The 21,834-nt window shown below is 48.8% G+C and overlaps 2 protein-coding genes across 7 annotated transcripts in view; both read left to right on the plus strand.

The window, feature by feature from the left end:
* Tnrc6a (trinucleotide repeat containing adaptor 6A) overlaps positions 1–2,522 on the plus strand; it is an 85,476-nt gene extending 82,954 nt beyond the window's left edge. For all 6 annotated transcript variants that reach the window (XM_042689773.1, XM_042689772.1, XM_042689774.1 and 3 more), the window contains one exon: positions 450–2,522. In XM_042689773.1, coding sequence (XP_042545707.1) covers positions 450–825 — 376 coding nt within the window. In that variant the 3' untranslated portion in view covers positions 826–2,522. The remainder of the gene's footprint in view (positions 1–449) is intronic.
* An 8,148-nt stretch (positions 2,523–10,670) lies between these two features.
* Slc5a11 (solute carrier family 5 member 11) overlaps positions 10,671–21,834 on the plus strand; it is a 34,662-nt gene continuing 23,498 nt past the window's right edge. Inside the window, exons 1-2 of the mRNA XM_042689771.1 lie at positions 10,671–10,897; positions 21,589–21,747. Coding sequence (XP_042545705.1) covers positions 21,613–21,747 — 135 coding nt within the window. The 5' untranslated portion in view covers positions 10,671–10,897; positions 21,589–21,612. The remainder of the gene's footprint in view (positions 10,898–21,588; positions 21,748–21,834) is intronic.

Consider the following 21,834-nt stretch of genomic DNA (forward strand, 5'->3'; position numbering starts at 1 on the left):
GGGTCGCAGGCATTCGGCACCGCTGCCCAGCTGTAAACCATTTTTTGTTGTTGTTGTTAGTCACGGGGCTTGGGCACTGTCCTTGTACTCTTCAGCTCAAGGCGAGCGCTCTACCACTTGAGCCACAGCAGTTTTCTAGTGGTTTATTGGAGAAAAAGTCTCACGGACTTTCCTTCCCCGGGCTGGCTTTGAACCAAGATCCTCAGATCACAGCCTCTTGGGTAGCTAGGATTATAGGCGTGAGCCACCTGCACCCGGCTTCAAACCATTTCTAAAGACTCTAGAAAAGCCCTTCCATTTCCTGCAGGGGGCAGACTGATACCTGCCTTGACAGCATGTGATCTTGGGAGGGAGGGTACCCCAGTTCCCTGGCAAGACCCCCCCCCCCCCAACTCCACTTTTGGTCCTGGGTACGCCCTGAGTCCTTACACAGCTCTGCTTCCCCCCAGGTGTGTACTGGGGAACACTACTATTCTTGCTGAGTTTGCCAGTGAAGAGGAGATCAGTCGTTTCTTTGCACAAAGTCAGTCTCTGACCCCTTCTCCCGGCTGGCAGTCGCTTGGGTCCAGCCAGAGCCGGCTGGGCTCTCTCGACTGCTCCCACGCATTCTCCAGCCGGACCGACCTCAATCACTGGAATGGTGCTGCGCTGTCGGGAGCTAACTGTGGAGACCTTCACGGCACTTCCCTCTGGGGGACCCCACACTACGCCACAAGCCTGTGGGCGCCTCCGAGCAGCAGCGACCCCCGGGGAATTAGCAGCCCATCCCCCATTAACGCTTTTCTTTCTGTTGACCACCTGGGTGGGGGTGGAGAGTCCATGTGACGTGGGTGTGCACGCAATCTGTGACCTCAAGATACGAAAGAAAGGGGCACTAACTGGGCTCGCCGCCTGCAGCCAGGGGCCACTGTGGGAACAGCTACTTTCTGCACATTTTCCACTTTGATTTCCCCAAAACATATCAGTTTGAATACTTGAATCATGCAGGCCAATATTATAATGTGAAAGGTATCTATCTATTTACACTCCCAAATAGCGCCATACATGCTAGACCGCGTGGCGTGAGCTCACGTGTGCATTCATCATGTTTAGCCTTTGGATTCTTTCTCCTTTTTTAGGACCCCCTCACTTCACCTCTCCCTTGTTTTCTTTCTTCTTAGTTTTCCTTTTTTTTTTTTTTTTTTTTTGCTAAACCATTTTCTGGCTGATAATGTATGAGCTTTTACCTTTGCACTGGGCGGCGGCCCCCGCGCGGTGGGGCGGCCGTCCGGGTGTAAATGTTTACTCAAGGACGTTCGTAGTGCGCGCTCTACTATGCCTTGATGTTGCCTACCTTCCGTGGTGTGGTGGACTTTTCCGAGATCAAGTGCGGATGCTGACGTAGTGTTAGTGATGAAAGTATTGCACCAGTTTTTTCATGTTGTAAAACTAAAGAATTTCACTCTGCAGTTTGAAAAACTGTGGCCACAGCTGTGACTTGCAGCCCACCTGCCTCCCGGGCCGGGCCCTGCACTTTGAATAGGCTTTTCCATTTTGTTTTGAAGGTTCCCGCCGTGGACCTTCTTGTTTACAGATTTTTTTGTTTGTTTTTTGAGAAAAAAAAAATGTTTACTCTTCCATCATTTAAAAAAAATTTAAAAGACAAAAAAAAAATGGAGGATGATTTAAAAGATGCTTTCTATCTCTGGGAAAAAAAAAAAAAAAAAAAAGGAGCAGCATTTGGCCATGTTCTTTTGTTTTCTATTCCTGTCCTAAATCAAAGAGCATGGTTCTCAGGAAAACCAGTTCCCCAGTTTAAAAATATATATATATAAAAAAAATTTTTTTTTTCCTTGTAGTTTCTTATAGGAAAAAAAAAAGAAACCACCCAACTTTTAGCACTGATATTACGTATTGCTCTGTTAAAGAATTTTTCTCTGCCAAAAAGAAAAAAAAAGACAAAAAACAAAAAAAAAAAAAAACCTGCTTAAAGCTGGAGTTTGGCATTCTGCTTTCAGACGCTGTCTTTTTATTAGTGAGTGATGATGGTTTGCTAATAATCAGTAAGTAATCATTTTTTGTGACCCCATCAAGTGGCTGTTTCTGCCCTCTCGTGACTGTGTTAACGTTTAACTGTTGTACCTTAAAGCTGAAATCAGTAACTATGCATACTGTATCCAAGTTATTGGGCTTACAGCTGTTGTTTGTTGTATAAAGAGAATTTTAAATGTTGTTGCAAACTAACGAGTTACACCATTTTAAGTCCCCTCCCCACTCCTTCCCTTTTTTTGCCCACAAATGGTATTCTAATGCTTGCTTAGTCAAAGACAGGACTAAACAAGGGTAAAACTTTTACAGATCCAGTTTGCCATCATTCATTGCCTTGATTCTTAACTGTTGCTGTCCTAGGAGGCAGGAGAAGTCAGTGGCTTTTAACTGTTTACAAATAGAATGTGATTGTAAAATGTACAGTTTGGTTGTGTTTGAATTATGAAATCTCTTCAGATATAATAAACCATGACTTTTTGGCTGCTCACCATGAATTGTCTCTTCTTTGTGAGTTTATTTGTAGGCTCTTTTTTATAACAAAAGTTTCAAAGTTGCTATGTATGAGGGTTCTCATAGATCAACCGATTAAAATTCTAAAGCAACTGTTTGAACCTTTTTCTCTGAACTTATCCACACTTTCACCCTGAAATAATGTGAGAACAACGGGAACCTGTAGCTTGCTCCTTCCTGCCCTCTTTGAGCGCCTTTGGGATCTTGTTGCTCAAAGCTTTTCTGTGACTTCACCCTCCCACCATTTGTGCCCATCTCCAGCCTCCGCAGGAGACCATGAAACATGAAGCTTAATGACTTGACAGTGTACTAGTGTTAACTCTCATACCTCTGTCACCCAATGAGAAACTCTCGCCACAGCCTGGACTGGCCTTTTCTTCCCCTCGGCGCTCCTGTTCCTCCCTGCGGGAGCTCTAGGCTACAACCTGTGTTTGTATTTCAGTGTATGACTTTAATTCCTGCTCTAACTTGCCAGGGGTAAGCTGATGTTGTCTGACACTTTTAATACAAGCAGCTGTTGTTCAATGCATTCGGTGTATATTGACTTCCATACTGGTTTTTCCAAAAACCAAAGGTAGCTTTGAAAAACCACGTGTGGAGATGTGTGGAGCGTTCACGCCGATTGGCCTTCTGGGGCTTCGAGTAGTATATAACTGACTTCGTATCCGCGTTCATTGTATTGTTCGAAAGTGTTTGGGAGTTTTTGTTTTTGTTTTCTTTTTTTTTTTTTTTTTTTTTTTGCGCTTGTTAATGTGGAAATAAAAGTGTTTGATTTAAGAAAAAAAAAAAGTAATATGGTTTTGATTTCTGGCTCGCCATTACAACGTTTCCTGAAGTGCTTTCACTCCTGGGGGGAGGGGGAGGGGTCCTTCCTGAATTGTCCTACCTCCCATGACTCGCATGTGCCCTGGTGGTTAAATTGCTCTTTAAAAGTTTCTAGTGCCTTCCCTCCAAACAGAGTGAGATTAGGGTCCTCATGTCCTGCTTTGAGCAGCGCTACAGGCCCACACCTGTAATCCTAGCTACTCAGGAGGCTGGTATCAGGATCATGCTTTCCTGCATTGGCAGGAAAGTCTGTGAGACTCATCTCCAGCGAACCACTAGAAAACTAGAAGTGGAGCTGTGGCTCATGGCAGTGCACTAGCCATGAGCGAAAGATCTTGGGGTTGGCACTGAGTTCAAGCCCCAGTACTAGCACCAAAAAAGATTAAAATGCATTTAAAGAAGCCCATCTAGCCAAAAAAAAAAATCCCCTCAGAAGTGGCAGTGTGGCTCAAATGGTAGAGTGCTAGCCTTGAGTGACAGAGCTCAGGGATAGCGTGCCTAGGCCCTGAGGTTCAAGCCCTATGACTGACAACTTTTTTTAAAAAGCCCAGCAGAAAAGGCTGGGGATGAAAGCATGCACCAGCCACCCAGCTACAGTGGGAAATGTAAACAGAAGGATCACGGGGAAAGAATAAGGCCCTATCTTAAAAGTAACCAGAGCCAGAAGTGGAGCTGTGATTGAAGTCACAGAGTACCAGCCTTGGGTTTGAAAAGGCCAAGCCAGGGAGCAAGGGCCTGAACTCAAGCCCCAGAACCAGCACCAAAACAACCAGAAAGAGCTGGCAGTGTGGTTCCAGGGGTTGGTGGTGGAAGTTGTGATCTCAAACCCAGTAGTGCTTCTATAAGGGGCCATATGCAGAAATAGGAGTTGCAGACTTCTGTGGCCCGGCATCAGGGCCAAGGAAAAGCCATTGGCATGCATCCGTCCTTGGCTTTGAAGATGGTTCCTAGTTACTGGTTAAAGAGGCCTTTGGAATTATTCTACCCGGTCCAAATTGTTACCAAGTCGGCCACAAGCTCCTCCCTTGCCAATCCTTGTGCTCTCCTCCAATGTGGGTTCTGAATGGTAGATCTCAACTAGCCCTCCCACCCTCACCCCTCCACCTCCACCCTAGTCCTCTGCTAGCTCCTCCCTGTTTTGCCAGGTCTTTCTGACAAGGCTGAGTTCACACACACACATTTTACTGCCCAGACAGAATTAAAAACCACGACTTGGGGGTTGGAGACGTGGCTCAGTGATAGAGTGCTAGCCATGGAGTGAGGACATCAGATACTGAGTTTATAGCTCAAACTGGATGGCAGTGGCTAGTGCCTGTAATCCCAGCTACTCAGGAAGCTGAGATCTGAGGATCAGGATTCAAAGCCCAGGTAGGAAAGTCCATGAGACTCATATCTCCAACTAGCTATCAAAACAACAAATGAACAACAAAAAAAGGAAGAATTGTGGCTCAAATAATAGTGCTAGCCTTGAACAAAGAAGCTCAGAGACAGTGCCCAGGCCCCGAGTTCAAACCCAGGAGCAGCACCAAAAAAAAATCCTAGTTCCTCATAGGCTACAAGTTCAGAAAACAAGCATCTGCCGGAATGTGGGATTTATTTATTTTTTTTAATTTTTGCTAGTCCTAGCACTTCAATTCAGTTTCTGGGCGTTTTTGCTCAAGACTAGCTCTACCACTTGAGCCACAGCTCCACTTCTAGATTTTCTTCTTTTTGCCAGTTAATTGGAGATAAGAGTCTCAAGGACTTTGCTGCTTGGGCTGGCTTGGAACTGATCCTCATATCTCAGCCTCCTGAGTAGCTCAGATTACGGCCTGAGCCACTGACACTGGGCTTTGAGTGTAGAATTGTTTACTTTCTGCATTCAAAGCCGCCCATCAAATACCTACTGACACCAAGTGAAGTCAGTGATGTTTGATAAAAATGCCCTTCAATAAAGGTCATCTAGGCAACCATTACCACAGCAACCCACCAGTCAACCGCATTACCTACAACAGAGCTCATTGGAGACTACTCACCTGTGTGTCCTCCAGAAAGGCCCATAGAAAATAGAATACTTGTTCAAGGTTCTCCCTCACTTTGAATCACCAAGTACCAAATTGAGGAAGAATCCAGAGTGTTCCATACCTGGTTCCAAAAAGTTGGGATAAAAGTCTGGGTGCTGACACAGACGGTTAAGAGTGTCCATTGGTGCAGCCAGAGAGGTAAGGTGGGTAGAGATGCTCACATTGGGGAACTTCACAGAATGTGGAGAGGCTGGAATTTAAATCTGGAGCACTCAGAATATCAAGCAACCGCCAAGCACCAGTGGCTCATGCCTGTACCTAGCTACTAAGGAGGCTGAGATCTGAGGATTGCAGTCCAAGGTCAGCCAGGCAGGAAAGTCTGTGAGACTCTAATCTCCAGTTAACCACCAGAAAACCAGAAGTGGCACTGTGGCTCAAAGTGATAGAACACTAGCCTTGAGCTGAAGAGCTCAGGGACAGCGCCCAGACCGAGTTCAAGCCCCATGACTAACAACAACAAAAATAATAATAGCTGGCGGCTTGCCACTGGTGGCTCATACCTGTAATCCTAGCTGCTCAGGAGGCTGAGATCTGAGGACCGTGGTTCAAAGCCGGCCTGAGCAGGAAAGTCTGTAAAACTCTTATCTCCAATAAGCCACCAGAAAAACCAAAAGTGGCACTGTGGCTCAAGTGGTAGAGCACTAGCCTTGAGCTGAAGAGCTGAGGGACAGTGTCCAGGCCCAGAGTTCAAGCCCCACGACTGACATAATAATAATAATAGCTGGGCGCTGGTGGCTCATCCTAGCTACTCAGGAGGCTGAGATCTGAGGATTGAGGTTTAAAGCCAGCCAGCTGAGGCAGGAAAGTCTGTGAGACTCTTATCTCCAATAAACCACCAGAAAACTGAAAGTGGTGCTGTGGCTCAAGTGTTGGAGCACTAGCCTTGAGCTGAAGAGCTGAGGGACAGCACCCAGACCCAGAGTTCAAGCCCCATAAATATATACACTTTGTTTTGCATCATTTATACTATCTTTAAAGAGCCACTTTTAGAAACAACAGACTCGCTTTGGTCAGCCTGATGTTATGGCATTGTCTTTGTAAACAGCTCTTTGCTCTGGTGATGACTGCAACTGGTCCCTTGTGTGGATTTTCTTTCCCTTTCCACTCCCCGCCCCAGAGTGGCCACTGGGGGGCGCGAGGCGACATCTTTCTCTGGAAGAATCCTTGAGCCAGATCAGGCGGCTTTCCGAGGAGATCTGCTTCTTCCATCTGTAAAAACCCTAAATGAGCCGGGCACTGGCTGCTTATGCCTATAATCCTAGCTGCTCAGGAGGCTGAGATGTCTGGATAGAAGTTCAAGTCCAGTCTGGGAAAAGAAAGCCAATGAGACTCTTATTTCCAATCAACCACCAAAAAAGCCAAAAGTGGGGCTGTGACGCCAGCCTTGAAGAAAAAGAGAAAAAAATTCTCAGGGACAGCACCCAAGTCCTGAGTTCAAGCCCCAGAACACACACACACACACCAACTGAACAACAACAACAACAGCAAAACACATGATCCAAATAAACCACTGAAAACTAAATAAAAACTTGCCAATCTGTATTCTCGAAAGCCTGGCAAGCATTTCTCTCTGAATTTCTCCTACTGAGCCAGCAGGACAGGCAGAGTGGATGGCTGTTGGTTTGCTGCTGGTCTCTCTCCTTTTGCAAACCCCAAGCTGCCTGCCTGAGGGAGTTGCTGTTCCAGTGCTCAGCAACTCAGTCTCTGTTGACTCATTAACAGCGCTGTGCACCAGCCTGCCAGGCTGTCTGAGAGCCGAGCGCTGTCTGGAGCAGACCCTTTAGCCATCCCAGACCTTCACTGCGGGCCTCCTCTTCTAACACTCTTTCTCTGTGTGGCCTATTCACCAGGACTTCAGCCTTCGGCTCCTTTGCCATAGAAATTCTCAAAAATTCCTAATCCTGAAAGACTCCAGGTGGAATATATTACTGGATACTTAACTTTTAAAAATTGAATCTAGAGGGGGCTGGGTAGATGTCTCCATGGTAGAGTGTTTGCCTTGCATGCATGAGGCCCTGGGTTCAATTCCCCATCACCACATAAGCAGAAAAAGTCAGAAGTGGTGCTGTGGCTTAAGTGGTAGAGCACTAGCCTTGAGCTGAAGAGCTGAGGGACAGCATCCAGGCCCAGAGTTCAGGCTCCATGACTGACAAAAAAAAGAAAAAAGAAAAAAAGGAAGAAATAATTTAAATGGTTGGCCGCCAGCTCATGCCTATAATCCTAGCTACTCAGGAGGCTGAGATCTAAGGATCATGTTCAAAGCCAATCCCAGGCAAGAAAGTCAGTGAGACTCTTATCTTCAATTAACCACCAAAAAACCAGAAGTGGCTCTGTGGCTCAAGTGGTAGAGCACTCACCTTGAGCTGAAGAGCTGAGGGACAGTGCCCAGGCTCAGAAGCCTCATGACAGACAAAAAACAAAACAAAAAAAAAAGACACCCCCCCCCCCCCACACACACACACACATACACAGAGTCTTTCATTCCATTTTATGGTTTTTTTTTTTTCTTAAAAAAAACCTGGACTTAGAGTCTTGAGCTTGCTGAGCTTGCTTGCTCACATCTGGCACTCTACCACTTGAGTCACACCTTCAGCAAGCTTTGTGTTGGTTATTTTGGAGATGGAGTTTTCCAGAGGGTGGCCTCAAACCTTAATCCTCAGGATTTCACTTTCCTCCGTAGCTACTTTACAGGCATGAGCCACCAGCCAGCTTCCAGCCATTCAATGAGTTTTAACAGTAATAAGCACCCATATAATTACTGCCAGTTGAGCCATACCTCCAGTCCAAGTTATTTGTGGTTAATTGGAGATGGAGCCTCATGGACTGTTCTACCAGACTGATCCTCAGATTTCAGCTTTCTGTGTGGCGAGGATTACAGGCATGAGCCACTAATCCTCAGCCTAGATGGTATATTTTTCTTTCCTGGGGGCAAGCAACAAGAAGGGCATTGCTGGGTGATAGGGGAGGGGGATATTAACTCTATAAGAATCATCCAGAAAGTTCTCCAAAAGATGGGGGGGAGTTGGGAAGGTGGCTCGGTGATAGAGTGCTTGTCTCGAATGCATGAGGCCCTGAGTTCAATTCCTCAGCACCATATAAACAGAAAAAGCCGGAAGTGGTGCTGTGGCTCAAGTGGTAGAGCGCTAGCCTTGAGCTGAAGAGCTGAGGGACAGCGCCCAGGCCCAGAGTTCAAGCCCCATGATTGACAAAAAAAAGAAAAGTGTGTGTGTGTATATGTGTGTGTGTATGCACACATGGGCACAAATGCATGTGTGTCCCAGTCCTGGGACTTCAACTTGGCCTGAGCACTGTCCCTGAGCCTTTGTGCTTAAGGCTAGCACTCATCTCTTCGGCCACAGCTCCACTTCCAGCTTTGTGGTGGCTAATTAGATATCAGTCTCATGGACTTTCCTGCCCAGGCTGACTTGGAACCGTGATCTTCAGATCTCAGCCTCCTAAGTAGGTAGGATTATAGGCGTGAACTACTGGTACCTGGCTTTCCAAAAAGTTTTAGCTTTGTTCTTGCCCATTTTCAGTGGCACCAATGGCAAAGAGAGACGATCAGCATGCCAAGCCAGGGGCCAAGGCGGCTGCACGAATACTTGTGAGATTTTGTATAACTTTTCTAGAATCTTCTACCTTCTGCTCCTGCTGTTGCTGAGTGGCTGCTTCCTGTCAGCGGGACCACATGCTCTCTAGTTGGCTGTACCTCCTCACTGCCATGACGATAATTCTCCCCACATGCTCAGGAAGTCAAGCCTGGACTTCCAGGGTCTAGGGGACCACCTAAGTCACCCCATTATCTTCCCATCATTGTCCTCCATCCTCCGAGCCCAAATCACAGCCTCCTGTCTATCCCTTTTTTCTTTTTCTTTTTTTTGTCAGTCCTGGGGCTTGAACTCTGGGCGCTGTCCCTCAGCTCTTCAGCTCAAGGCTAGTGCTCTACCCCTTGAGCCACAGCGCCACATCCAGTTTTCTGGTGGTTCATTGGAGATAAGAGTCTCCTGGACTTTCCTGCCCGGGCTGGCTTTGAACTGTGATCCTCAGATCTCAGCCTCCTGAGTAGCTAGGATGACAGGCGTGAGCCACCGGTGCCCGGCCTGTCTGTCCCTTTCTCCAGCACCAGCCGTCTTCCAGCCCTGGGGGACCCACATCATCTGCTCCATAGCCAGGCCACCTTCAGTCCCCTCGGACATCCCAGCCCACTCCCACTGTCCCTGTGGGATGCACATGGCCTGGTTCACAACCAGCTGCATACTCACCATTCTTGCCTCAGTTTCCCGGCCTAGGGGACGGCTGGAAAGAGCTGGTAAGGCAGCACAAGCGCAGAACAGTTCCTGGTACCGAGAGACACGGGCTATTGTTCCTATTGTTTCTGGGCTGCTGAGTAACAAGGACGGAGCCTGCACTGAGGACCTGAAGGGAAAGAGGGACCTAGTGGGGTGATAGCCACCCCTGGATTGCCAGCTGCGTCGCCAGATGGCCGGAGTGTCCACGACACGTAGCAAGCGCAGAACCGACTCGCAAGTGTCCCGTCTCAGATGCTAGGGATTAAAGATTTTTCTGGAAAAGGAAGAAAGGCTTTGCAATGGCTCCTCTCCCTCCCTTGGGCTTTCCTGGTGTCTTTTATTGCTTTTTCTTTTTTTCTGTGCTGGTCCGATGGTTTTGCACTTGGGGCCTGGGCGCTGCCCCTGAGCTTTTATGCTCAAGGCTGGAGCTCTTCCACTATGAGCCACAGCTCCATGTCTGGTTTTTGTTGTTTTTGGTGGCTTATTGAAGATGAAAAAGTCTCACAGATTTTCCTGCCCGGGGTTGGCTTTGAACCACGGTCCTCAGACCTCAGCCTCCACAGTAGACAAGATGACAGGTGTGAGCCACCAGGCACCCCAGCAGCTTCTTGGTATCTCTGGTGCTCCCTGCATGCTGGACCGCAGCTGGGATCTGCAGAGTGGTAAGGAAGGGGCTGGGCCAGCACGGTTGTAAATCTCCTTTATCTCTGGAACCCCCATGCGGCTCTCCTCCCCCTCCCCCTCCCCCTCCTCAGGCAGCTGCCTGCCAGCTCCCCGTGTGGAGGGAGGAGGCAGAGGGTGGAGGAGTTGGTAAGTGAAGCCAAGGAGGCTCCAAGCTCCAGATTGTCCCCCTTCCTCTGGGCCCTACCCCCCCCCCCCTCCATCCCCCATCAGGTGAGGGCCTGGCCAGAGGCTGAAGGCAGGGCTGGCCACCTCCACTGAAGGGGCCTGCTCAGAGTTCAAGGGTTCTACGGATCTGCCTCTCTTCTTGCTTCCTTTAACCCCTGCTGTAACCCGGGCCTGGAGTTTGGAGTTTGACCTGCGTGGAGGCTGACAGCCGCAGGTGAGGAGGACCGGAGCCCCAAGGTCTCCCTTCTTCCAGCCATCTCCGCCTCCATTGACCTCTGAAGCCCCCCAACCTCCCCACCAGCTCCCAATCGGTGAGGCTGCATCTGGAAGAAGGTAAGGCCCTCCCCTTCCCAAGGGGCCCCCCCGGTGACTGACTGTGCTCTGCAGAGAAGCCCCAGCTGTGAGCTGGGGGGTTAGGAGGGGAACCAATTCCACTCTGCAGATCTGTTCAGGCCTGAAGCAATCGGAGTACAGGGTAGGGCAGGTGGGAGTTTGGCACGTAGGCTTTGGTAAATGATAGTGTGTGTGTGTGTGTGTGTGTGGAGGCTGGGTGGGGGGAGCAGGGGTTTCACTTAACCAGAGTTCCAGGGACACTGAGCCAACTATCTGGTCACCGGACACCTAGTTTCTTATCTTGTCAACTTAGAAGGTAGGCCTCAGCCTGGCCCAGTCCACAGGTATGGCAGGAAATCAGGAGATCGAGAAAGCTTGCCAGGCCTGTGGCTCACAGGTATCATTTTAGCTACTCTAGATGCTGAGATCTAAGCTGGGCACTGGTGGCTCACGCCCGTCATCCTAGATACTCAGGAGGTTGAGATCTGTGGATCCAGCCCCGGGGCAGGAAAGGCCATGAGACTCTTACCTCCAATGAACCACCAGAAAGCCAGAAGTGGAGCTGTGGCTCAAGCAGTAGAATGGCTAACCTTGAACAAAACAGCTCAGGGACAGCACTCAGACCCTGAGTTCAAGCCCCATGATTGACAACACACACACACACACACACACACACACACACACACACACACACACACACACACACACACACACACACACCAAAGAAGCTGAGATCTGAGAATCCCAGTTCAAAGCCAGCTCAGACAGGAAAGCCCTTGACTCTCCAATTAACCAGCAAAAAGCCAGAAATACAGGTGTGGCTCAAGTAGTAGGGCATTAGCATTGAACAGATAAAGCTCAAGGACAGTGCTTAGGCCTTGAGTTCAAGCCCCAGGACCAGCACATAGACAGATATGAGAGAGAGAGAGAGAGGCAGTGGCAGAGGCAGAGACAGACACAGAGACAGAGACAGACAGACATAGAGAGAGAAGGAAAAAGGGAGGTAGAGAAGGGGAAAGGGAGGGAGGGGGAAAGGAAGAGAGGGTGGAAGGGAGGAGGAGGAGAGAGGGAGGAGGGTGTGAATATATCATTTACATAAAGCACATAAGCTGGGTGGCAAACCAAAGCTGACATTAGCTACCAGACCAACGCATGTGTGTGTGTGCCTGCCGGTGCCTGACTTATGCAGAGCTTTCTATCCACATTGCTCAAATACTGCCTTCCCACACTCTTGGACAAGTCCAAGGTTACTGAGCCACTGGACCCGAATAGCACTGATAAGAGGCGGGTGGGGAGGAGTTGGGGCTCAATTCCCACTCCTTGCCACTGTGGCTTCTTTGAACTCCACCCTTCATGTGAATGTAAATCAAGTCTGATCATTTGCTGGCTCAAAAACACCTCTGCACCTGCTGTGAGTTGCCCCACTGGTCCAGTAGCTTTTCTGGTGTTATGTTGCTTCCTTCTGAGCAAAAGCCTGCCAGAGGTCTCTCTCTCCCCAAGGAACTAGTGGAGGTAAGGCCTTGAAAAAGGGGCTGCCCCGCTGTGGGAGATGCCAGCAGCAGAACCTCTAAGACCCCTCCCTGCAAGTGGCTGCTAAGTTTGGTTGGGCTTGGTTTGTTCTCTTGGTTTGTTCTGGGGCTTGAACTCAGGGCTTGGGCACAGTTCCTGTGCTTCTTTTGCTCAAGGCTAACACTCTACCCCTTCGGGCTTTTTTGGTAGTTAGTTGAAGATAAAAGTCTCATGGGCTTTCTTTCCTAGCCTGGCTTTGAACTGTGATCATCAGATCTCAGCCTGTTGAGTATCTAAGATCACAGGGATGTAGTATATTAGGATCTACAAGGTACCTGCTCTGGGGGCAAGACTGACATGGCCCCTGCCTTGCAAAGATTATGCTGCGGTAACATGGGTCGTAATGAGAGAATTCTGCAACTCAGGTGCCATGCTTCATTGAACTCTGACAAATCGTATTCATCCTCAAAGCAAGTCATTTAGAGACTCCACTTAGACAAAGGGCAAGAGTAGGCAGTTTGTGGTAAAGGATGAAGAGTGTAGTAGGAAGAGTGTAAGGGCCAGGCGTTAGTGTCTCACACCTGTAATTCTAGCTACTCAGAAGACTGCAGTCTGAGGCTCATGGTTCAAAGCCAGTCCAATTAATCACCAGAAAACCAGAAGTGACACTGTGTGGTGGAGCAATAACCTTGAGCATAAAAGCTCAGGGGCAGTGCCCCACCATTGACAAAAATAAAGAAGAGGGCTGGGAATGTGGCCTAGTGGTAGAGTGCTTGCCTAGCATGCATGAAGTCCTGGGCTCAATTCCTCAGTACCACATAAACAGAAAAAGCCAGAAGTGGCACTGTGGCTCAAGTGCTAGAGCACTAGCCCTGAGCAAAAGAATCTCGGGGACAGTGCCCAGGCCTTGAGTTCAAGCCCCAGGACTGAAGAATGAAAGAAAGAAAGAAAGAAAGAAAGAAAGAAAGAAAGAAAGAAAGAAAGAAAGAAAGAAAGAAAGAGAGAGAAAGAGAGAGAGAAAGAGAGAGAGAGAGAGAGAAAGAGAGAGAGAAAGAGAGAAAGAGAGAAAGAGAAAGAAAGAGAGAGAGAAAGAGAGAGAGAAAGAGAAAGAAAGAAAGAAAGAAACAAATCCAGACACCAGTGGCTCATCTATAATCCTAGCTACTCAGGAGGCTGAGATCTGAGGGTGGAAGGTTCAGAGCCAACCCAGGCAGAAAAGTCCCCATGAGACTCTTATCTCTAATTAATCACTCATATACTGGAAGTGCCACTGTGGCTCAAGTAGTATGGCACTAGCCTTGAGCACAAAGGAGGCTCAGGGGCAGCACCCAGGCCCTGAGTTCAAGCCCTACAACCGACCAAGCAAAACAGAAACCAAACCAAAACAAAAAGAAGACTGAGGGAAGAACACCACAGGTGGGGGAACCGAATGGTAAGGACCCTGCGGCCAGAACTAGCTTTCAAGGAATAGATGGGAGACCCCTGCACCCCGTGGCACTGGGTACAACAGAGCAGCTCAGCAGGCACAAAGCTTGTCTCAAACCAGCAAATGACTGACCTGCTTTATGTTCAACAAGCCCTCCTCCATGTGAGGTGCAGTAAAAGGAAGCTAAAGTGGGTGGGAAGAGAGAAAGTCCTTACTCTGGCTGGACAAGAAGGGACAGTAGCTTACATGAAGGTGACTGAAGTAGAAGTGAGGTGGGGGGAGGGAAATGAATGGATTTTAAGGTATGGATTTGGAAGCAGCAGAGAACAGAAATGGGGTGAATAGACTCTGGGAACTGGGAAAGAGATACTAGAAGTTCTTTGATGTTGTATGTGCATGGTAGATGCCCTGCCTGGCACACAGAGGTGCTCACAGGTGACTTGTTGGATAAATGGGTGGATGGGTGAATGTTGGGTGGATGGATGGATGGATGGATGGGAGAGTGGGCAGATGGATGGGATGGGCAGATGCATGGATAGAAGCATGGATGGATGAATTGTTGCATTGTTGGATGGATTGTTGTTGGGTGGATGGCTGGCTAGTTGGACAGATGGATAAGAAAGTAGGCATATAGATGGATGGATGGATGGGCAGATGGATGGATAGAAGCATGGATGAATGAATTGTTGCAATGTTGGGTGGATGAATGGATGGATAGTAAAATGGGCATATAGATGGATGCATGCATGCATGAATGGCTGGATGGTTGGTTGTTGGGAAGATGGATGGATGGATGAATGGATAGGCAAGTAGATGTTGCATTGTTGGGTAGATGGATGGATGAAGGATGGATAGATGGATGGTGAATGATGGATAGATGAGTAGACAGATGGATAGATGGATGGATGGATTGTTGTGTTGTTGGATGGGTGTGTGGATGCATGGATGGATAAATGGTTGTGTTGTTGGGTGGGTGGGTGGATGCATGGATGGTTAGATAGATGCTGGATGGTGAATGATGGATGGATGATTAGATGGTTGGATAGGTAGATGGATGAACAGATGGGTGGGCTCATAAATGAACAGGTGAGTGAGTAGGTGGAGCTAGATAAATTAAGGATGCCTTGGGTTTCTGGCAGGAGCAGTTAACAAAATGAGACTGGTTTCTGGCTTGCATGGGTTATTTTGAGATGCAGACTGGGCATCTGTAAGGGGCCCCTTGGTACTTAGATGGACAGGTCTAGGTCTAGAAGGTGCTCTAGTAACTTCTATTCCCTCTGGAAATCACAAGACAGGGTAATCCCTGAAGACATAAAGGGAGTGGGGGAAACACTCTCCTGGGTCCCGTGTGTGTGTGTGTGTGTGTGTGTGTGTGTGTGTGTGTGTGTGTGTGTGTGTGTGTGAGTGTGTGCCTGTGACCCTGGATGGCCTATTTGGAGAAATCTGCCTTGCCCTAGAGTACCTAGAATTCATTAACTAATCACCAGAGCTGGGGCTCTTCTTATTCTCTGTGGATGAGCCAGCCTAGAGTCCTGGAGTCAGTCAGTTGGCCTTTTTCTAGATTCCTTATTGCTGGGTCACAAGCCTCCTCTGGGCCGGAGGACAAGGGTGGCAAGTTAGCCCTTCCCTTCCGCTCTGCCAGATCCTTGCAGCTCCTCTGCCCTGCACAGCTGCCCCTCCCTTCTTCCATTCTTTCTCCCTCTCCCCCTTGGCAGGGAAGCTTCCCCTCCCAGTCCTTCCAGGCCAGACCAATAGAAAGCCCAGCTTGTGAAGGAGTGTGAATGATGAGCCCTCCATCAGCACTGACCCCAAAGAAGTTCGAGGAAAGGGCACACGCGTCTGCTGGCTCAGCTTGGCCTTGTGTCACACTGGAATTTTCCACTCCAAGGTTGGGAAGGACTTGGGAGTTAAGCCTGGGTCAGAGCCCAGTTCAGTCATTTACCAGCACAGTGGCCTAACGCCAGATGTCACCTCTGCTTAACCTGTCAGTGGGGTTCGTTAGAGTGGCCAGATCCGCCTGTGCTGGATTTGTGTGTGTGTGTGTTTTTTTTAATGCAAGTATTTTTATTTATTTATTTTATTTTTTGGTCCGGTCGTGGGGCCTGAACTCTGGGCCTGGGCGCTGTCCCTCAGCTCTTCAGCTCAAGGCTAGCGCTCTACCACTTGAGCCACAGCGCCACTTCCCGCTTTTTTGCTTATGTAGTGCTGAGGAATCGAACCCAGAGCCTCAGGCATGCAAGGCAAGCGCTCTACCACTGAGCCACTTTCCCAGTCCTGGATTTGTTTTTTAATGGTTTTATTTTTAATAAAATTAATTATTTTGGTGCCTGGGGTTGACTTTGGGGGCAGGAAGGGCAGTCAGGGAAAGAAAGACATGAATTTATGAAAATAGAACAGTTGGGTGCTGGTGGCTCACGCCTGTAGTCCTAGCTACTTTTGGAGGCTGACATCTGAGGGTTGTAGTTCAGCTGAGGAAAGAAAGTCTGTGAGATTCTGATCTCCAATTAACTACCAAAAAGCTAGAAATGGAGTTGTGGCTCAATTGGGAGAGCACTAGCCTTGAGCACAAAAGCTTAGGGACAGTACTCCGGCCCTGAGTTCAAGCCCCAGGACTGGTATAAAAATAGAAAAGAAAGGAGCTGGGAAGGTGGCTCAGTGGTAGAGTGCTTGCCTTGCATGCCTGAGGCCCTGGGTTCGATTCCTCGCACCACATAGAAGAAAAAGCCAGAAGTGGTGCTGTGGCTCAAGTGGTAGAGTGCTAGCCTTGAGCTGAAGAGCTGAGGGACAGCGCCTAGGCCCAGAGTTCAAGCCCCACAACAGACAAAAAAAAAAAGAAGAGAAAAGAAAAGAAAAGATACCAGACGGGGCTGCCAGTGACTCTCACCTGTAATCCTTGCTACTTGTTACTGAGATCGAAGGATCATGGTGCATAAGCCTAGCACAGAGAAATTGGCACACAGGTGGTAGCTAATAAATGGTCCACTGAGTTTTCAGGATGTCATATAGAGCCTGGCATACAGCTGGGGCCTAATAAATGTATGTTTTCCTGATTCTCCAGGGCTTACCCCAGGGCCTGGTATATGAACAGTGGCTAATAAATGATCCACTGAGTTTTCAGGACGTCCCATAGAGCTGGGAACCCTAATGCTGAGTAAATGTTGTTCCACTGAGTTCCTCAGAGGATGGCACACAGCTGGAGCCTAATGTATGCTCGCCCCCCTCCGCCTCCTAAAACACAGAGCCAGAAGATGAAGGTTTGTGGGAAAGAGCAGAGACAGCTGGAGGGGAAGAGGAAAGGGGCAAGGAGGAAGGAAAGAGAAGTTGGTAATGCCAATACAAAGACCCTCCATGCTGACCTGAGTTCAAATCCTGCCTCTGTCACTGACTTAGAAGGACGCAACCAAGAGCCCGCACTAGCTGGCCATCAGCCTCTATGTCTTCCTCTCCCAGCCTCCCAGGGCTGGCAGGGGAAATAGGAGGACAGGACTCAGGGGAAAGGGAGCTGACTTCCCTGCCTCCTGAGAGCCTCCCGCGGTGGCTGTTCGCAGGACAGGTGTGTGCGTTGAGGAAGGGCGGGGCCTGGGCTCTACCTGGGAGTTGGAGGCTGAGGCGCAGGTGCAGGCTGCCTCCACCCCGCCCCATTCCCCCCCCCCCCCCCCACGCTGGGGGCAGGGCTCCACTTCCCTGGCACTCAGCTTGGAAATGGGTTGGGCCTCCCCTGGCCCAGGCCCAGAGCTGAGACTAATAAATAACTTGTTTGTCAGTTTTCTCTCTCTTGGTGCCTGGCAGGCTGAGGGCGGGGTGGGGCAGGGTCTGGGCAAGGCTGGGGACCAGGATGGCTGGCTTCCCAAAAAGCACAATCAGTTGTCTTTTCTTCCCTTCCTCCCCACGTCTTCTCTCTTTCTCTCTCTCTCTCAGATCTGTCATGTTCTAGAACCTTCTAGTTGCCGCTCCTGCATCCCCGATGTGAAGCAGCGAGTCCCGTGCTCACCTTGCTCACAAGGCCCCTGTGTGGGAAGCTGTAGGTTCAAATGTGTGAAAGGAAAAAAGCAAGTTCAGAAACCAGACACTGGGCTTCCAGGCCCCCACCCTGCGCCTCAGCTGAACAGAACACAAAACCCATTGTTAAACCACACAGTATCTGGGCTGGGAATGGGGCTCAGTGGTAGAGTGCTCGCCTAGCATGCATGAAGCCCTGGGTTCCATTCCTCAGTACCACATACACAGACAAAGCTGGAAGTGGCACTGGGGCTCAAATTTCAAAGCATTAACTTTGAGCAAAAGAAGCTCAGATATGGTGCCCAGGCCCTGAATTCAAGCCCCAGGACAGGCCAAAAAAAAAAAGACACAATATGTCAGCATTGCCTACCTGAGGAGAGCTTCAACCCTTTCTGTTGTTTTTCTTTTCTTTTCTTTTTTGTTTTTTTGCTGGTTGTGGGGCCTGAACTCTGGGCCTGGGCGCTGTCCCTGGGCTCTTCAGCTCAAGGCTAGTGTTCTACCGCTTGAGCCACAGCACCACTTCTGGCTTTTTCTGCTTATGTAGTGCTGAGGAATTGAACCCAGGGCCTTATGCATGCAAGGCAAGCGCTCTACCACTGAGCCACCTTCCCAGCCCTTTCTGTTGTGGGGTCCTAGGGCTTGAATTCAGGACCTGGGTGCTTTCCCTGAGCTTTTGCTCAAGGCGAGTGCTCTACCACTTTGACACTTCTGGTTTTCTGGTAGCTCATTGGAGATAAGAGTCTCTTGCCCTGGCTGGCTTTCAACCACAAACAACCCTCAGATCTCAGCCTCCTGAGTAGCTAGGATGACAGGCCTGAGCCACCAGCGCCTGATTGTTGAAATGCATTTTATGACTGGTCCCCAGGACCTGAGATTTTGCTCGGCTGCAGGAAGCCCTCATTTCTCCTCCAGTGACAGAAATGGGCAAGTCTCCATTGAGTTGAAAATCACAAGGTACAAGGAAAACGCAGCTACTGTGAGGATGATGTGGGAAGCTACCAGCGTTGAGCCTAAGCTGAAGTGGAGACCCCAGGACTCTGGGATATGCCAGGAATGGGAGATGTCTGTCTACAGAGGAAAGTTTTAGGCAACCAGTGCAGCCAGCTCAAGACAGAGGTCATAGGGGCTGTAGGTGACAATGTCTCAAGAGACTTCGAATTTAAGACTTTGGGTTTTTATTTTGCCTGGATTAAACTCCAGGCTTCACACTTTCTCAGCTTGCTTGCTTTCATGGCTGGTCTACCACTAGAGCCACACCCCCAGCCCTGCCTTTTGCTATGTATTTGGGAGATGGCGTTTTGTGGGCTTTCTTGCCTGTGTGATAGCTTTAAACCTCAATCCTTCAGCTCTCAGTTTCCTGAGTCGCTAGGATCACAGAGGTGAGCCAGAAGAACCTGGCTCAGACCTTTTTGTTTTTGTCAGTTGTGTGGCTTGAACTCTAAGGCCTGGGTGTCCCTGGCCTTTTTCACTCAAGGCTAGCACGGTATCACCGAGAGACACAGTGCTACTTCCAGTTTTCTGGTGGTTAATTAAACAGTCTCATGGACTGCCGCCGCTGGCTCTGAACCACAATCCTCAGATCCCAGCTCCTGAGTAGGTAGGATTACAGGCGTGAGTCACTGGTGCCCAGCTGACTTTTGTTGTTTTTGAGGCATCTTTCTTTTTCCTTTCCTTTCTTTTCCTTCTCCCCCCCCTCTCTCTTTTCTTTTTTTGGTCATGGGGCTTAAACTCTGGGCCTTGGCACTGTCCCTGAGTTCTTCAGCTCCAGGCTAGTGCTCTACCACTTGAGCCCCAGCCATAGCCGGTTCTCTGGGGGTTAATTGGAGATTAGAATCTCACGGGGTTTCCTGCCCAGACTGGCTTTGAACCTCGATCCTCAGATCTCAACCTTCTGAGTAGCTAGGATTACAGGCGTGAGCCACCAGTACCTGGCTTTGAGGCAGTCTTTCTATGTGGCTCAAGTTAAGATCTTCCTACCTTCACTTCCTGAGTGCTGCTGGAATTATAGGCATGAACCACAGCCTGCTTGACCTAGAACTAAAGAGCTTTGAGCAGGGTTAGCTGTTGAAGTCTTTGAGGACTCTTGGAGATAGAGCTAGCTGTGGGATGCAGCTGACGGAAGCAGGTGCTTAGCAGGGTGGTCTCTTGTTCCTCATGCCTTCCTGCCTCACACTCTGCTTCTTGTCAGACTTGAAGTAGAAATATCCTCTACTACACATCCCCACTGCCACAGTGTCCGTTAGATGCAAGGCACCAAGCAAGCCTGGATGAGCTCTCTGAAACCAGGAGCCCAAATAGTTCCTTCCTTCCTTCCTTCCTTCCTTCTTCCTTCCTTCCTTCCCTCCTTCCTTTCTTCCTTCCTTCCTCCCTTTCTTCCATCCTTCCTTCCTTCCCTTCTTCCTTCCCTCCTTCCTTCCTTCCTTCCCTCCCTCCTTCCTTCCTTCCTTTTTTCTTTCTTTCTTCCTTCTTTCCTTCTTTTTTGTATCAGTTTTAATGTCAAAAGGTCCAGGAATACAACTAGTTAATAAACTCGCCCTTCAGATCTAGATATTTGAAGTTAACAACCTCTTAAAACAAAAACTGTAGTAAACTGCATGCACAAAACAAAACCCACTAGACCCGACAGAGGCCCAAGTGGCGGTGAACTGAGTGGGAATCTGACTTCTGCTACTCATTCCTGTGTTGCAGGAGATGAGATGGGGCTGTGACCACTTGATACTGTTTAGCTGGTCTCCTTTTCTCCTCCCTTCTTCCGCTTATTTTTGCATCAAAGCCACCAATCAAGCTGGGCACCAGTGAAATCCCAACTACTCGGGAAGCAAAGATGGGAGGATTTCAGACTGAGACTGGCCTGCTTAAAAAAATACAAGAGTTTATCTGAAATATAACTAAAGCAGAAAGGACTGGACGATGGCTCAGGTGCTAGAACACCTTTCTTGAAAGTATGAGTCCCTGAGTTCCAACCCCAGTGCCACCAAAAACTTGTTTATTGTTTGTTTTTCCAAGTGAGTATTTTAAAAAAATCAGCCAAGGGGCTGGGAAGGTGGCTCAGTGGTAGAGTGCTTGCCTTGCATGCATGAGACCCTGGGTTTGATTCCTCAGCACCACATAAGCAGAAAAAGCTAGAAGTGGTGCTGTGGTTTAAGTGATAGAGTGCTCGCCTTGAGCTGAAGAGCTGAGGGACAGTGCCCAGGCCCAGAGTTCAAGCTCCATGACCAACCAAAAAAAAAAAAAAATCAGACAAGGATGTGATGTGGCTTTGTTGAGTGGATGAGTGGATGAATAGATAGATGAATGAGTAAATGAATGGATGAGTGAATAGATGAAGGAAAGGATGAAAGAATGAGTAATGGATAAGATGGATGGATGGTTGGTTTGTATAGATGAATGAGTGGATGAGTAGATAGATGGTGGGTGGATGACTGGCATGTGTGGATGTTTGGTTGGACAGATGAATGAATGGATGAATGGATGTATGAATAGGTGAAGGAAAGGATAAATGAGTGGATGAGATGGATGGATGGTTGGTTGGTTGGATGGGTGGATGGATGAGTGAGTGGATGAATGGCTGGATGGACAGGTAAGTGAGTGGGTGAGTGGATAAATGAATAGTGACTCTGTCTTCCTGAAGTTCTGTGTATACCACACACCCCTCTGTGTGGATCCTCTGTCTCAGATGCTCCAGGGAGGCAGCTGCAGAGGGTGAGAAGAGGAAGATCTAGGATCTGACATCTAACCAGTATTTTTACTTCCCCAGGATTGGTAGGATTCCTTCAGCACCATGGAGAGAGTCACCAGCAGTTCGGAGCCTCCACAGTCAGATGCACTGGAGGCATTTCCCAGGAAGAGCCTGGAGCCAGGCGACATTGCTGTGCTGGTTCTTTACTTCCTCTTTGTCCTGGCTGTAGGACTATGGGTAAGCCAGATGGGGGTGAGAAGGGGGAGGAGAAGCCTAGAGCAAATCAATCAATCTATCTTTCTTTCTTTCTTTTGTTCTTTCTCC

This window comes from Dipodomys spectabilis, unplaced genomic scaffold (assembly GCF_019054845.1).
Source record: "Dipodomys spectabilis isolate Male_0828 unplaced genomic scaffold, ASM1905484v1 ptg000127l, whole genome shotgun sequence".
Classification (NCBI taxonomy): Eukaryota; Metazoa; Chordata; class Mammalia; order Rodentia; family Heteromyidae; genus Dipodomys; species Dipodomys spectabilis.